Below are 16,918 nucleotides of genomic sequence, written 5' to 3'. Positions count from 1 at the left end.
GAGCAGGACGGGCAATTTGACCATCCTACTGGACTCGACACAACATGCTATTTGGCGATCCGAACTGGGTACTCAAACCCAGTTCCCTTTAAACCCCATCCCCAGGCAGGGGGGAGATGGGTCTCTATTTCCTCCCCCATACTTCACCTGGTGGGATTCGTCCCCACTGACCTCTTTGGGGATGCCTACTCAATCATCCCCTTTTACCTGTTTCTTCCCAATCTTCAGTCCCCCCACTCTAACTAAACTTACCAAGTACACCCCCTTTAACAATGCTGCCAAATTATAATCAATGTCTAAATTCAACAGCCATCTCGAAAATCTTTTTGACCTTTCCAAATTCTAGTGTTCAACCCCCTCTCCCTTTTTTTAATAAATAGGCCTTGTCACTGAAATCCTTGGAAATTAGGTGGCAGGGCCTACCAGAGTACTTAAATAATCTACTGGTTGCCTGACCTGTCTCCTCATGGCAAAGTATAAGCAACAGTTGGTCCCAATATGGGCTCAACGGCTAAATAGTTGGAGAAACAACAGAACACAATACTACATGACATTCCACTCCCCACACACTTTTTAAATCTCTGGCCACCACAGGCTTCTGTGTCACAAAAACAGAGTACACAATGCGGAGATGGGGGGGGACCCCTGGTGCCATCAGATTTTTTTTTTTTTTTTTTTTTTATGAAAACCCCAAACATGAGAGAGATTAGAGCCTATAGTACTTAGTACCGTGCTTGGGCTGGAGGTTGAGAGATGAAAGAAGGTATTTGTTGACATTAGACTTGAACTTCTGTAGACTGTAATTTTCAGGAAATATGTATGAAGGAAGGTTGTTCCAGAAAACGGCAGTTGAATAAATAAATGAGTAAGATGAAAAGTTGGTTCTGTGAGTTTGAAGCTGGACAGTAAATGGATGTTGGCTGGTGGCGGCACGTGTTCAGACTGTTTTGAAAGAGAGAGCAGGAATTATAGAATCCAATTCAGAAGAATAGTGCTCAGAAAAGGCACTATTCTTCTGAATTGTCTGTAGAAAAGGCATGCAGCAGAAACAGTACGTCTATGAGACAGTGAGTGAAGAGACTCTGTTAGAGAGGAGTCATTAATTAACTTAACTGCCCTCTTTTCTGAATGGAATCTAGAAACCTGAGAAAGGTTTTGGGGGTGCAGCCTCAGATGTGGGAACAATATTCCATGGTAGGGCAGATTTGCAAATTGTACAGTGTCAACAGCTGTTTGGAAGAAAAGTAAAGCTGAGAGCGAAAGAGAAAACCAAGTTTTTTAGATGCAGAGGAAGCAATATTTGTAATGTGCTTGTGCCTAGAGAGATTTGAAGTTAGGGTAATCCCCAAAAGAAATATTGTTTTGCCTAGAAATTGGAGTGTCACCAAAGATAAGCATAGGAGCAGAAGAATGCTTTTTGCGAGATATAAAACAAGACTGAATTTTACAAGAATTGAAATCAACTAAGTTGTCTTTGCTCCACTGGAGAATTACCTGGAGATCGGCATTTAAGGAACTGGTAGCAGATATTCGAGAAGTTGAAGCTGATCGAGCAGGGCAAGGTTTCTCAAAATGGAAAGTGGAATGCAAGGTGCTATCATCGGCAAAACTATAGATAGGATTTCCAGTCGAGGGAAGAGGGTCATTAATATACAAGAGGAAAAGAAATGAACCTTGGGGGACAACAGCATTATTGGAGAAGTTAGAAGACAGAGAGCCATCTACCATCACCCTCAGTGAGCGACCAGAGAGAAAACTGGATAACCAATTACAAAAAATAGTTGGAAAACCATAAGATGGAAGCATGTTTAGAAGACCTTTATGCCAAACAAGCAGTTGCTCTTGACATCTCAAAAGCCTTTGAGATGTCAAGAGCAACTGCTTGTGTTTCACTGAATTTGTCAATTGAATTTGTCCATAAATGAGTAACATAAGCAAGAATATCACAAGTGGATCAACACTGACGGTTTCTATGTAGTTTAAGAGTTGGTGGTTAATTGATTTCTCCATTACTTTAGAAAGAGTAGAAGTAATTGCAATGGACCGATAACTGGATGCGAGGGATTTGTCACCCTTTTTAGAAACTGGCTGGATATGAGCAAATTTCCAAGCAGAAGAAAAAACACCTTTGGAATAAGAAAGTGGAAAAAGGCGGCAAAGAACAGGAGTAAGTTCAGGAGCACAGATTTTGAGAACAAGTGGAGAAATACCATCAGGACCTGCAGCTTTCTTTGCATCAAGATTCGTCAAAATCCTTCTGACATCCTTTTGACGGACGACCACAGGAGGCATTGAATGGTATGTGTTGGGAATGGTGGGAGGTGTTTTACCAAGATCGTTAATACACGAGTTGGAATAAAAATAGGATGCTAGCAGGTCAGATTTATCCTTGGCTGAAGTGACAGCAGAACCATCTGTTTTTGACAGAGGTGGGAGCAGAGATGGGCAAAAGTTGCAGCCAATAGCTTCGGCAAGAGACCAGAATGCTCGGCTACCGTTAGGGCAAATAGCAAGTTTTCTACTTTTAGTCTGTTCAAAATCTAGTATGGACTGGTTAATAACTGCTTTACAATTGTTGTGAGCTTGGTGAGGGCAGAAAATGAAACTGAAGAATTGGAAACAAGACAATTACGATATGCAACGTTCTTCTCTTGAACAGCCTTGGCACATTTATCGGAAAACCAAGGTTTAGATAAAGGACGAAATTTTAAAGTGGAGTGTGGAATAAAGGATTCCATTCCTACAAGAATAATTTCACTCACACGATCTGAGCAGACACTGACATCAGAAGTTTTCAAACAGTAATCCGACCAAGGAAAAGCAATCTTGCAGGTCATCCCAATTTGCTGTTGTTGTTATTTGGTGTTTTAGGAGCATTAGCAACTAAGGCCATATTGCTCCGGGATATGCGGTGGTCATTGCCTCACCGGTTGATGAGTCATCTACTACCTAGTGTTGCCTGGTAACACAGAGGGGTGGCATTCCTCCATGTGGTGTGGGCACTACTCCTCGACCCCTGCATCACACCTGGGTGGTCACCCACAGTTTGCTTGTGCATGTTAGTAATCCTGGTTATACCCAGGATTACTAACAGTTCCATGATCATGACGGTGCAAGCAGAGGATTTGGCTGTCACAGACCATCCGGACTTCACCGAAATTGGGTCCACTTGACTTGAATGTCACCCAAACATCAGTTCCATCAGCGTTTTAGACTCCCAGGTAGCAAGTACAGCTTGTCTGGCATATCGGAGAGAATGTCTGTGAAAACCTCAAGGATACACTGCAGACTTCAACAAGGGAGGTGCCAGAAATGTCTCCACAAAGACTATCAGGCATTGACCCACCAGCGTCCCACTGCTAACACCACAACACAGGACTACACCTCAACTGGACAACAGAACACTGGCACTGGACCTTGGATGATTGGGGACGGGTCTCCTGGTTCAACAAGTCCTGTTTCCAGTTATTTCAAGCAGACTGGAGGGTGCGTATCTGGCGGAAACCGCACAAAGCTATGCACCAATCATGTCAATAAAGAAATCTTTGGGCAGGTGGATCATCGGTAATGGTCTCAGGCATGTTCAACTGGCATATGTTGAGACCTCTGGTACACCTAGACCTATCTCTGAATGGTTCAGGTTATGTGTCCATTCCTTGCAGACCATCTGTATCCCTTCGTGATCATTGTGCACCCACAAGGCAATGGACTCCTCCAGCAGGAAAAGGTTCCCACAGAGCCATGGTGACTAGAACATGGTTCGAAGAGTATTCCACAGATTTTCCCACATGGAATAACCTCCCCATTCACCAGACACAAACCCTGTGGAGCATCTTTGGGATGTTGTGGAAATGTCCGTGCAAGCTTTGGATCCTCCACCCAGGAATGCGATGGAATTATGGACAGCAGTGCAGCAAGCATGAATGGAAATACTTGTGGAACGCTTTCGTGAACTAGTGGACTCAATGCCTCGCCATGTGACTGCCCTTATCCAGGCAGGTATCCCATGATTTCTGTCCAATCAGTGTACTAAATACACTATTAGTATTAGTAGTGGAAAATGATGCAGGGGAGGAAGCTTATACAACATCAGCAAAAAAAAAAAAAACACTACCCACCTCATGTGTCCATCCTCTCTTATAATTTGTCTAATACTTCCTTAGAATGTTATACACATACTGTAAATAACATATATTAAATAATTTTATATATGATTATAACTGTTGTTAATCAAAAAGGCTCACAGAACATTACATTAAAAAAAAATTAGATAGTATGAATCAGAGCTGTAATACTCAATATGTTCTACGTTGATAATAATATTAGTAAATTAATAAGAGGAGTTTACCTCAATATAGTACGTGGAACACTTCCGTATGATACCCTCCAGAGATTAAAACGGAAAAAACCGAAAAATCGACAACTTTAATGTACCGGTAAGTTGTCGATTTTTTGGTTTTTTCCGTTTTAATCTCTGGAGGGTATCATACGGAAGTGTTCCATGTACTATATTGAGGTAAACTCCTCTTATTAATTTACTATATTAAAAAAAATACATCCATGTGTTTTGGTGGGGCAAAATAAACACACAGTAGTCTACTCTGGAATGTAATCCAGCCTGATTAGATTATTTTCTAAGGGAAAATGATTTCTAAGATAAGAAATACTGGAAGCAGATTATATAATCATGGGAGGGCAAACATTCTAATAGACAGATAGAGATGGAAAGAGAGAGAGTCAATGCTGCCCTAAGTTCCAAATATTTTATAATTTAGATATAAAAAATACACTGCCCTACCATTAATATCCAGATACCTGCATATCTATAAATAACCTTCATTTATGAGAAAACTAAGATGTGCTGAAACCTTTAGCCTTTATGATAGCCCTAGTCTCCAAGGAACACTGTTATTCGATCTTCAAAATGCTGACCAGGTTGGCTCTGTTTTTTTTTTTTTTTTGGGAAGTCTTGGCTCACATGCATCCAATGATCCAATTCATCCCAGAGGTTCTCTATAGGATTGCAGTCAGGGCTCCAGACTGGCCAGCCCAACCTTTTTGAAGCTTGCTTTCAAACTAGTCCCTTACAATGCATGAAGTATGTGGGGCACTGTCCTGCTGATACAGGGCCTTCCTGACATGCTGCCACAACACAGGTTAAACATTATTGTCCAGAATATATAGATAAACCTCGGCATTTGTAGTTTTGTCCAAAACAACCAATGGTCTCAAACTAAACCATAAAAAATATTCCCAGGCCATCATGCTCCCTCTGCAAAGGTTTGCTTTCAGGACGATACAGTCCAGCAAGTAAGTTTTCTGGGCATCTGTAATACTCAGGCACAATCATCAGGGTGGCAGACCAGGTACCATGACTCATCACTCCAAAGTACAACTAGACAGTGTCTGGCTGCATGACTGTAATAACCCATATCCTGCAGTGTACTGGTGTTGACACGAGTCCCAATCATCCCATTAAGGGTCTGTATGTGTTGTGATAATTTCAACCTTTGTTCCAAGTGGTCAATTCTTTGAAGGGGTCCCGCTGTCACATTTTGTCAGCTTTGCAGATCATTCTGGGTAGTTTCTTGATAGTTTCAGCACAAGTCTGTTTCCATTTGCAGATCACACCACCAATCGCTGATCTAGAGATCTTCAATGGCATTGAAAAGTCACATGAAGACCAAATGATTATGTGGCAATGTATCTATAAACTCCATTAACCATGGCATCCTGTATTCAAAATCTTACTACTGTCTCTTCAAAGGCCTTTGAGCATATTTATAGTTGTGTTTGATGTGTGCTTGAATAGGATGTGACCAACTAGAATTTTTTTTTTTTAGGAGCATTAGCAACTAAGGTCATATTGCTCCAGGGATATGCAGTGGTCATTCCCTGACCTTTCCGCATCCTCTGTATTTGGTGGTCACGGGCTCGAACCCAAGTCTGATCAAGAAGTGTGTGCTATGCACTGCTGCTCCTGCCCACTTGGCTATGGAGGCACCTCAACTAGAAATAGAAGGGTTTCTGGATATTAATAGTAGGCATATAAACTATTGATAATTTCATTTTTCAGTAAGATTTCCTTAAACCTTAATGTCCTTATTTAATTTTTTTCCAAAGGGTTTTAATATTGGTTAAATGAGAGAGAGAGATTTTAAATTTCAGAAAAATTCTTACTACCTCTGTGAAATTCTGTCCTTCATACAGTCCCAACAAGTAGTCATATCCTGAGTGTCCCTTCCTTAAATACAGCCTGTCATCTCCCCTAACATTCCTCTTTCCTTTATTTAAAAGAAAAAAAAAAAAAAAAAAAAGATTGTAGTACAAACTGAATTTGCTTCCCAATAAGATGTATATAAAAGTTATTACAATGGGCAACACAAATTTCAACTTTTTTTTTTTCTCTAATAATAAAATTTTATCTTTATATGTATTATAGTGTTGAACATGGCCTTAATTTTTACAAAAATTTTAAGCTTTTACAAAATTTTTAAGCTTAAAGCTTTAACAAAACACAATTTTTTTTATAATTAAAATGTTTCAGCCTTGATATCCACTTAAAGATTTAAGTTTGAAATCAGGTAATTTAATTCCACTTAAGTAAGTGATCAAATGATGTTAATTCTTTCAGGTTATACTTATTCTTCATTCATACTGATAGGACACTTCCATTTGATCATCATCTTCACAAGATGTCTTTATCTGAAGCCCATGTATGAAGAGGATTAGGAATCGGCATGTCATCAGAATAAGCTATGGGCCACATTGTAAAAGGCAGAGAGGGGTATTTAATCTTCTAAATGAAATAAAAATAGTCTTTTTGTCCTATGATATCACTGGCACTACAAATAGCATACATTTAATTTTACCATTCAACCATCCTCAAATTGCCACTGTACAACATATATATGCAGAGGCCCAAGGTTTATCTTGATCTATCTTTCAGCCAAAATAGAGATTGTAATCTTTCTCAGTGATAGAATAAATCGTTATTTTGTGCTGTTCAATGATGTATATGTATACTATTCAAAAATAAGAAACTGTGCTGATCCAGAACAAGGATGCACCCGAGTCACCACATTGCGGGCATGGCTGAAGAATGGAATGATTGTCTGGTTGAGTTCTGTGATTGGCTGATTACTGGGAATGCATAATTTACCTCATTTTGTCTTTCTGGTTGTTTGATTGGATGCAAATTCACTTCTAATTTTAGTGGAAAATGCAAAATTATCATTTGCTTTATTTAGTCATTATTGTGCTCTCGGGTATTGTTTAGTTGTCGTCCCCCCCCCAGTTTTTTTTTTTTTTTTTTTTTAATTTTATTTGTTATTCTGTGTTCAACCCTAATGGAATACAAGCATTTTCAGTGTGAATGTTTGATGAAATTGGCCACGTGAAAGGAGATTACAGATGGTTTTGAGTGGGTATGTTGAAAGAAAGGGGCTAATTCTGAATGCAGTTTGTGAAGTGTGCCAGCCGACATGCCAGGACTGATGAAGTGAGGTTGTTTTTTTTTTTTTTATTCAATTTGTTTATTGACTACTTGATTCTTTTTGCAGTTATTGTATGAGCTGTTGGTATCAGGTTCTCTTCATACCAACTCAGGGGGAGGAGCATTTCTGTTGACGTATACAAGCAATTCTCATTGTTAATGCTCGTGACATCGTCTAGTAATGTATGAGAGAGAAGAATCAGTAGCTGTATGGGGAGTTAATTTTTCTTAGTTGTTCTTTAAAAAAATTTGCTGTTTTGCTGTTTCTTTTTCTTCATTTCAGCTCTGACATATTATGATGTCACATGACATTCCCAGTAATGTGCAGGTGAGAAGAAGAGGAGGAAAGCAGCAAGTGGACAGTCTCCACCAGTCAATCACTGCCTTATTCCTCTCTTTCTTGCCTAAGTACAAAGGTGCACCCATGTTCTGGAGTATAACCGAAAAACTCTCACAATTATTCCATTTGCATTTTTTTTTTTTTTTTTTTGGTAGTTGTTGGCGCATCGGCTTCTGTGGCCATAATGCACCTCCCAACGTTTTTGCAGTACTTTGATCCAAGCCCGAGGCGGGATTCGAATCCGCAACCTTTGGGCTGCCAGGCAGGCACTACCCACCCGGCTAGCCCGGTCGGCTCCATTTGCATATGGTGAATTACAGAAATATGCAAACATCAGACTTCAATTTGTATTAAATACAAATCATTGATTTCACATGTAGAATCTAACATAGTACAGTGCCATTTCAGTGCTTAGCACTATTTATATTATAACACAACATTTATATTACAACGTGAATTGATAGGTTGCACAGTAACAAGTGTCACCTACAGTCATTAATAATTTAAGGCAATCAGGTGTTACCAGCCTTCATATAAATGAAATTTTCAAATACAATTGTAATTTATTTCCTACCTTAAAAAAAAAAAAAACTTTTAGTATAATATAAAATTTTAATAACTTTTAAGTATAAAATAATGAAATTGTTCAGAGATTTGATAGATAATAACAATATTCTAAAGTCATATTTTTTTCAATCAGAGGGAAAAAAAAGTGCATTAAAAAAAAATCTTGCTTTACCAAGAAAAAAATCTTGTTTAATGCAGATATTTAAACTGACTTAAAATAAATTTGTTAAAATAAATAAATAATATCTACATAAAATACTAAAAAAGAGATAAAATATAAAATAAAAACCTTAAAATAATAAAATATGGACAAAACTAATAAAATAGACAGTAGCTTTCGATACAAAGTGTCTCTTCATCAGCTTGAAGTTGATGAAGAGACACTTCATATTTGAAATTTCTGCAAGTTTTTTTTTTTTTACAATTATGATTCATATTACTACTCTTTTAACCCAATATAATCTAAAACTGTGCAACTAATGTGGAACTTCACATGCTCAAATGAAACAACGATAACAACAGTCATTATTTTTCAAATTGGAACATAGCATCTAGTGGTATTAGACACTGATTCATTCCCATACACGCACTCCATGACTCATTTAATACTTACATAAATTCGACTTTACATAAGTTTTTGACGACTGGTGCAAACAGAAAAAAAAAATATAGAAATGTATTTTCCATCCCTTAGAAATAAATGGAGGTATTGTGAAAATATCACAATGTGAACCCAATAATGTGTGTGTGTGTGTGTGTGTGTGTGTGTGTGTGTGTGTGTGTGTGTGTGTGTGTGTGTGTGTGTGTGTGTGTGTGTGTGTGTTTTGTTAATTCATTCCAAGACCTCAGAAGTTGAAATTTTCACTATTTAACTAAACTATTTATCTGTCTAAAAGGTCATTTTTATAATGGAAATTATTAATATTATTAATTTTATATATTAATATTATTAATTTTATATAAATTTATGTCAAATAAGTACAACACAAAAATCACTTTTAACTAAAGGATGCAAAAAACAACACACATGGCCAACATGTTTACAAATGCTATTATTGGCTGAGAGGAAGGGCTACACGGACTGGCTGGAGAATGCACTACAGTTTCATCGTTATCATATGTTCGGTTATAAGAATCAATTTTGAACATCTTTGTGATATTTTTCTAAAGCACATTTCTGGAGGTCATGATCATAAAACAATTTTCTGGTTTACTGGGCTTTCTGTTAGTGCTATCTATTATAAATGGGTATTAAACTTGATCTTATTTCATTTATGATAATACCGATAACTGGAAATGTGTGGGTTTTTACATTATTATGGTGAAACGTGCTTCGCCTTTATTGAAATCTTCAAACATATAAAAAAACATTTCAAACATATAAAAAACAAAAATAAATTTTCAGAATCTTCTCTTTATTCCTATTTACTATCTTTATTCCTATTTATTATTACAATCATGAAGAGAAAGTGCAAGTGGTGGCAGTACTAGGAAACAAAACAAAATTGATTTAGAAATGAAGATAAAAATGATTAAAAGGTACGAAGCAGGACAAAGTTTGTCATCTATTGCACAGGAATTGGGTCTCACTGCTTCAACAGTAAATACTATTTTAAAGGATATTGCGCATATAAAAGAACATGTTAAAGGATCAATGCCTTTAAGCTTGACAGTGATCAACAAAACAGCGTTCGGGTGCTATATCAAAGATGGAAAAGCTATTAATAATATGAATGGAAAATCAGATTCAGATTCAGAAGCGAGTGCCCCCAAGTCTAATGGCCATTTAAGCAAAAGCAAGAAGTATTTATGAAGATATTAAGGATAAGTACGGCAAAACCCCAAGCCAAGTTAATGGCAAGCAATGGGCGGTTTAATAGGTTCAAGCATCGCACTGGTTTCCTAAATGTTAAAGTACAATTTTTGTAATAGCATACTTTTGTAATTTTCCTGCACACGAGATAAAAAAATTGAATAAATAATTCTATTTACATGTTCTTCGAACATTTATTTTTTGCTTCAATCAAATTCAGTGGCACAGTTGTGAATGCTACATAAGCATTTAGGGAAATTCCGACAAGTAAAATTCAACTTACATAGAGTTCCACGGAATGCAACACTTACATAAGTCAGGAAGTGGCTGTATATCTTTCAACCTCAATATTCTTTAGTGTTACATATTTCTACTTCACTTTTCCCTAAAGCTTCAAATTAAAACAAACAGATTTTTGTCACTAGAGAACCTACAATATTAGTATATAAGCACTTACGTTCCTCTTCTGTAAGCAGAGGATACACTTTTGCCAATGAAGATAATAATCTCTTCTCGTCAACAAATGGTAAGAGGGCCACACCTGTAAAATAATAAATTAGTAATTATAAAGAATACCACTTTTAATAAATGTTTAGTTATATGAATTAGGCTGTTTAAGAGCAGTTGTGGGATGAAGTCAATTGTGGCCCCCCCCACTAGTGGACCACAAAGACAGTATTTAATTACAGAAATGGGTAAATAGTAAATATATAGTAATTATGCATTATCATGCCCACACCAAACTTTAATGACAGTTCACATCGTCACTAAGTTAAAAAATCAGCCAGCAACAATTCTGAGATATGGGAGTATGACTTTTAAAAAAATTTCAACAAAAATGTAAAAAAATCTTGCGATATAAAAAATATGCCAAGACAGTATATGTTTTTAAAAGGCCATTTTGCACCTTGTATATATTTGTAACGACCTCCGTAGCCGGGTGGTCAGGAGTGGGAGCGCAGTAGCACACACTCTTTGAGCAGACCAGGGTTCAAGCCCCCTGACTGTTAAACACAGTTGATCTGCAAACCAGCACTGAATCAGTGTGGCAGATTATGGTCCATTTCCCTCAACGTGAATTGCTGAGGTGGCTTTCATCCTGCAGTGGATTGATAATGGCTGCAGTTTACCTTTGCCTTTTAATTATTTGTGCAGTTAGTATGTTCTAAAGTCAGCTTGTATGCTTGGAGGAGGAATTAGTTTTCTTTTCTACCTCTGCTGAGACACCAAGACCTTTTTAACACCAAGTGAAAACTCAAAACCTTCCCCTTTAACTATAGAGGCCTTAAGGTTGAAAGCCAAGACTTTAAATTCCATTAATTTAATGACATTTAAATTGCAAATTTGCAAATTGTTTAAAGATTCCATATTTAATGGCAAAGTCATAGTTTTACTGTTTTTCCTGTAAAATAACCATTTATTTGTTGTGCCAGGCAAATATATAACTGAGTGGAGACAACAAACCCAACACAGCCAAGGTCAGAAGGATTTACATAAGATCCAAAAGATAAATAATAACAAAATGAGTCTTATTTACATCAAGAATCGAATATAATAATAATTAAAGAAAACATATGCACACCCACAATTTTACAGGTTAGAAGATAGGATGGTATCAACTGTTTCCTTGCGGTACTGGGGCCTTCAGAGAAAAAGATGAAGAAAAACTGTCAGGATAGTGATCAGGATAACAGTAAAAAGAGAGAAGCCTTTCTCAATGTGGGGCAGTTTACAGCTGTATAAATGAATTATGATAAAATATGCCTCTCAACAAATTTGTATGTATGTACTTACCAGTTGCCAGGCAGGGAAAGGTACCCCTCCAACAAAAAAATCTTCTGGAACAAGCATATGCAGTAAATTGAAGCCACAATTATATATTTCAAACCATAAAATAAAAATGTACCACAAAGTGCTGCATTTTCCCTGAAAGATGGCACTGACTTATTATAATTTATTATAACAGCACTTTTGAATTTATCATAATAGCACTTTTGTAGAGGTAGAAAGTAAAATATATACAATAATCTTTTATGTTCTTGTATATAGTCTTGGCATAGCATTACGTTCATCAAAGAATACTACATATATTGTTATTTACTTTTTTCATAAACAAAAAAAGACTGATAAATACATGCCCTCACTGCTAGTGAAACAGTGATTACAATCACTATCTCCTACACTGAATGGAAAATGCCTGGGTCTGGATCCCATCAGTGACATGAAGAATCTTTATTTCCCCCCCTCTCCCGAGAAACTCCAATTTTTTCATTAAGCAAACCGACCAATAAATACAAACAATTACAGACACAATATACTGATGCCTTAAAGTCTTAGTTATTTGGATGCTTAACACACACGTAACCTAATAGCTATAACATAAAAACCCTTGCAATGCACTGTTTACCAACTTATATGTGATCTACGTCCCAACAGAAGTGTTTGGATTATGGTAAAATTTTTCCGCCTTGATTATTGACAGAAGTATGGTTAAAAAAAGGGACAATCTAATGGTGTTTAGATCAGGGATTAGGAGCCTTTTTTGAGCCAAATCAGCAAAAGGAAAAAAAAAAAGAAAAAAAAAAAAAACATTTTGGGACTTGCAACATATTACACAGGATTATTCAAAGAGAAGTAAACACAACAAACAATAAAACAAAGGATAACTGATATCATATATCTTTTATGTTGTCTACGCTTAATTATAGCAACATAATGATTGCTATAATTAAGCATAGAGAGATTTGACTATTTTTTTTTTTTTTAAACTCAATTAACAAAATGAGAGCTGCAGATTCCTATTCCATTATAGAGTTGTACAGCACACTGCTGAGACAGTTAAAGTTGAAGAACATAAGGCTGCTATTATATCTCCCAATGCCACAGGTTTTATGCAGCCACCAGATCATGGCAGTATTTGTAACCCCCAAGGGAAAACACGCAGACTCCACCTAATAAGGTAGTTGAACAACAACATAGAAGGAAGGGAAATTTTCCATACAAAGTGGATTGCCGTGGATATTATTCATAACATTATTGCTTGGGATGATATTGTATCAAGCGTAATAATCAACTGCTAAGTGGCCTTGGGGAAAATGTTAAAACATTGTCCAAAAAACAAATGTGACAGCAACCGAGGGACCAACTTTGAAGAGTTTGTTAATCTCTAGCAGTGGTGGCAGGTAACCTTTGAAAATAACATCCCTGCATTAATCATTATTCAATTAAAAAAAAGAAGAAATCCAAAATTTTTTTTCTACCTTCCTAAATATAGCCATACTTTTGTTGCAATAGTTTCTGAAGTGATTTTTTATAGTTTCTGTACAGAAATTGTGTGCAAGAACTTTTCACCTGTCCTGTCACCATCTTTACCACTATTTGGCTTTTTGTCTGAATAGTGGCATGGTACTTGACAAGCACCAATGCTGGGTTTGTTTTTATTTTCAGGTTACTTGTTTTTCCTCTCTCATTAGTAGTTTAATAAACAGTCTTACCATAGTTGTTTTTGAAAGATTTATTGTTTTTGCTTAGTAAAGATGAGAATACAAAACCTAATATTATTCTCTTAAGATGACTACTACTCTGCAGAAAGCAACATATGTAATTTCTCATGCTGTGAAATGTGCCAAATTTGCAATAAATTTTGAAATAGAACTGTAAACAGAAGTGGATAATACTACTGAATATATACAACATGCAGAAATATAAGCATGAAATTTTGCACACTGAATGGTCTTTTAAACTGGAAAATGGAAGAAACTAAACTGATTTTTCTGTTGTCTAAAACTTTTTTAATATTTTATTAAAACTTAAAAGGCTTTATTGTAATCCATTAAGAAGAGATGCAATATATCACTGTTCAAGCAAAATTGACAAAAAAAAAAAAAAAGTTTTATGTGAAAACATTCTTGACTTGGATTAAAGGGGTTTAGTATGAAAAGAGAAATTGTAAAGAGTGTAAATGTCACAGCATCAATTATAGTTCCATGATTAGTAGTCGATACATATTTAGAAGTATTTAACATTAGTCCAAATTTATTTTCTAAGAAATCAGTCAAAGGTTTGGATTGAGTATCTGCAAAATTAAAGTTGAAATCTCCACTAAGTATCATTGAAGTGATACTTAGTGGAGATACAAAATTGTTGAAGCAATGCAGCTCCTTCAATCGTGTAAGGAAGTAAAACGAAATGAACGAATTCAATGATGTGTTCGATCTTTTGGTTAGGTGAAATGCAAATGACTACCAACAATATTGTTTGACCATCAGGAAGAAAGCATTTAGCTACACAAATGTCTCCAACAGGTCTAACACTCATGGATTTTCGATAAATCACTTAAATATGAGAAGTAACAATACGAGTATGATTTTCTCTCTTATGATATACTGCTACACCACCACCACCACCACCACCAGCTTGTTGATCTTCTCGTTTGAATTGAATGACACAATCGAAGTTAGGTATGCTTATTCCTTCTTTGTTATTTAACCACATTTCAGAAGGTAGAAGCACAATGGATTGTTGTGTGACTGCATCAGTGATCTCGTCACTGTGAGCAGTGACGATCTCAAAAAGTGAATGGAAAGATCTTGTGGTTTACTGATAAACTCGTACAAAGTATCCTGCATGGTAAATAGACTATTACTCAACAACCTGGTCATTTCAGCTTCAGTGCAAGAGTGGATGTAGCGTTTCTCAGTCCATGATAAAAATTCTTTTCTCCATTTGCAGAAGTAATATAAAGATCACTGATATCGGTAACTCGAGATAATGCAACAAACTAGTTGTTGTTCATGACATTTCTCGTATTCATAAACTATGGAATCTAAGTACCTCCCTGAGATTTATGGATGGTAATAGCACAAGCTGGTATTAGAGGAAAATTATTTTGTTTAGCCAAGATTCAACGAAACACTTACTACTTTTTGTGATTATCCCTTTACCCTCAAATTCATGGTACAGCCATGGGCGCACCCTTGGAGGATCACTCATTTGTAGGTCCACCAGATCCTATAGCCTTTTAGTGTCGGTACATCGATGATGTGTTTGTCATCATTCCCCATGGGCCAGGAGACCAACTTTTGCGACACCTCAACTATCGCCAATTATTCTGTTTACCATTGAACTGGAGTCAGGCAAGACTGGAGGCAGACTCTTCCCTTTCTGGATACCCTCATTCAGCATGAGGACAAGCACTTAAAGACCTCGGTCCACTGCAAACCGTTGTGTTCTGGCCAATTCATCAAATTGGCCAGAACACAAATACTGGTCAGCACATGCTCACAGTCAGCTGCTCAGTACAGTGCGAGCCCTACTGACCCACACCTGAAGTTTTGAGATTGTTAGAGAGCAGAACTGGCTAAGTGTGGCTACCCTACCAGTGACTTAGATAAGTGTGACCTGCAGTCCCGTGACTGCACCAGCAAACCCTAGGGCTGCACGTAGCGATGACCCCGCCTCAACTGCCTTTATTCCGTACTACCCAGACCTGTCACAACAGCTTTCTAAAGTCTTGCAAACTTACGGGATAAGGTGCTTGCAGCTTGCAGGCAGGAAATTATGGTCCCTCGTCTCGAGAGTAAAAACATCAATCCCCCCACCTCTTGTGAAGCAGTTCGGTGTACCACATTTCCTGCCATGACTGCACTCGTGGCTAGATTGGTAAATCTTATAGAAGACTCAAAGATCGAATCCTCAAACATGAGAGAGCAATCCATTCAGCGGATCTGGAACACTCAGTGATCGTGCAGCACTTCTGGTCTACCCAGCACAACATCGACCCATGCCACGACGTTGAGATTATTGACTAATCCTGCCATTGTGTCTGGTTGAAATCGCTACATATTTTGTGTTGTTCTGACACCTTTAACCAGAACAAAGGAGGATGCATCCATCCCATCATCGAAGCAGCCATCCTTCTGAATGATAAACATTGGTGCATGCAGCATACCCAAGTGTTGCAATTACAACCACAAGCCTCTACTTCCAACTGCTGATTGTTATCTGCACCTGTGTCACATGTTTCACCTCGCATGACCACCATGGCCGGGCACCTGATATTCTTTATTATTTTTGTAATAACGCTTATTTCACAACTGAGGAAGGACTACTTAATACGACAGCTTTTGGTGATTTATTTACTTTCTTTTTAACCTGTTTCCATTCTAATATTAAAGAATTTTTACTCAAAACCTGTTGTTTTATCAGTCTTCTCAGTAAAGCTGAATTATATTCCTATAATGAATCCTGAGAACTGATAACATCATTTAAATACAATCTTATCTTTAGTTTTTCTATTAGAATGCTAAAAATTAATTGGTAATTAGCACACAAAAAAGGCAAATGCTAGTCAAAGTGGAACGTGACAAAGTCAGGATCAGGTGCCAAGTATCCAGATTCTGCAACATGATCTGATTGAGTTGTATAAGGTCTTGAATGATTTGAGCAGGCTCAATGCTGACGGGATACTTCCGCTTGCTCAGACTAAGAACCTAATGGGGCATATATGCAAATTGAGGAAAGACTGTAGAATAGATGTGTGGAAGTTTGCCTTTAGCCAGCAGGTAGTTGATTGTTGGAACAGACTTCCATCTGTTGTTGTGGGAGTTGATAGCTTAAAAAAATAAATTTAAGGCTGTTGGAGTGACTGGATGGGGGGGGGGGGAGGTGTTTTTTTTTTTTTTTTTGGCTGATGCTATATAAG

At 37.1% G+C, this 16,918-nt stretch overlaps 1 protein-coding gene across 2 annotated transcripts in view; it reads right to left on the bottom strand.

Annotated features, from left to right (window-relative positions):
- Rat1 (5'-3' exoribonuclease 2 Rat1) overlaps positions 1–16,918 on the bottom strand; it is a 458,579-nt gene that overhangs the window by 120,374 nt on the left and 321,287 nt on the right. For both annotated transcript variants that reach the window (XM_090376618.1, XM_090376619.1), the window contains exons 25-26: positions 10,673–10,756; positions 6,184–6,284 (exon numbers count right to left, since the gene is read on the bottom strand). In XM_090376618.1, the coding sequence (XP_090232744.1) occupies positions 6,184–6,284; positions 10,673–10,756 (185 nt within the window). The remainder of the gene's footprint in view (positions 1–6,183; positions 6,285–10,672; positions 10,757–16,918) is intronic.

This window comes from Mastigoproctus giganteus, chromosome 6, assembly GCF_048544385.1.
Source record: "Mastigoproctus giganteus isolate SK-2022 chromosome 6, ASM4854438v1, whole genome shotgun sequence".
Classification (NCBI taxonomy): domain Eukaryota; kingdom Metazoa; phylum Arthropoda; class Arachnida; order Uropygi; family Thelyphonidae; genus Mastigoproctus; species Mastigoproctus giganteus.
This window is presented reverse-complemented; position numbering and strand designations above follow the sequence as displayed.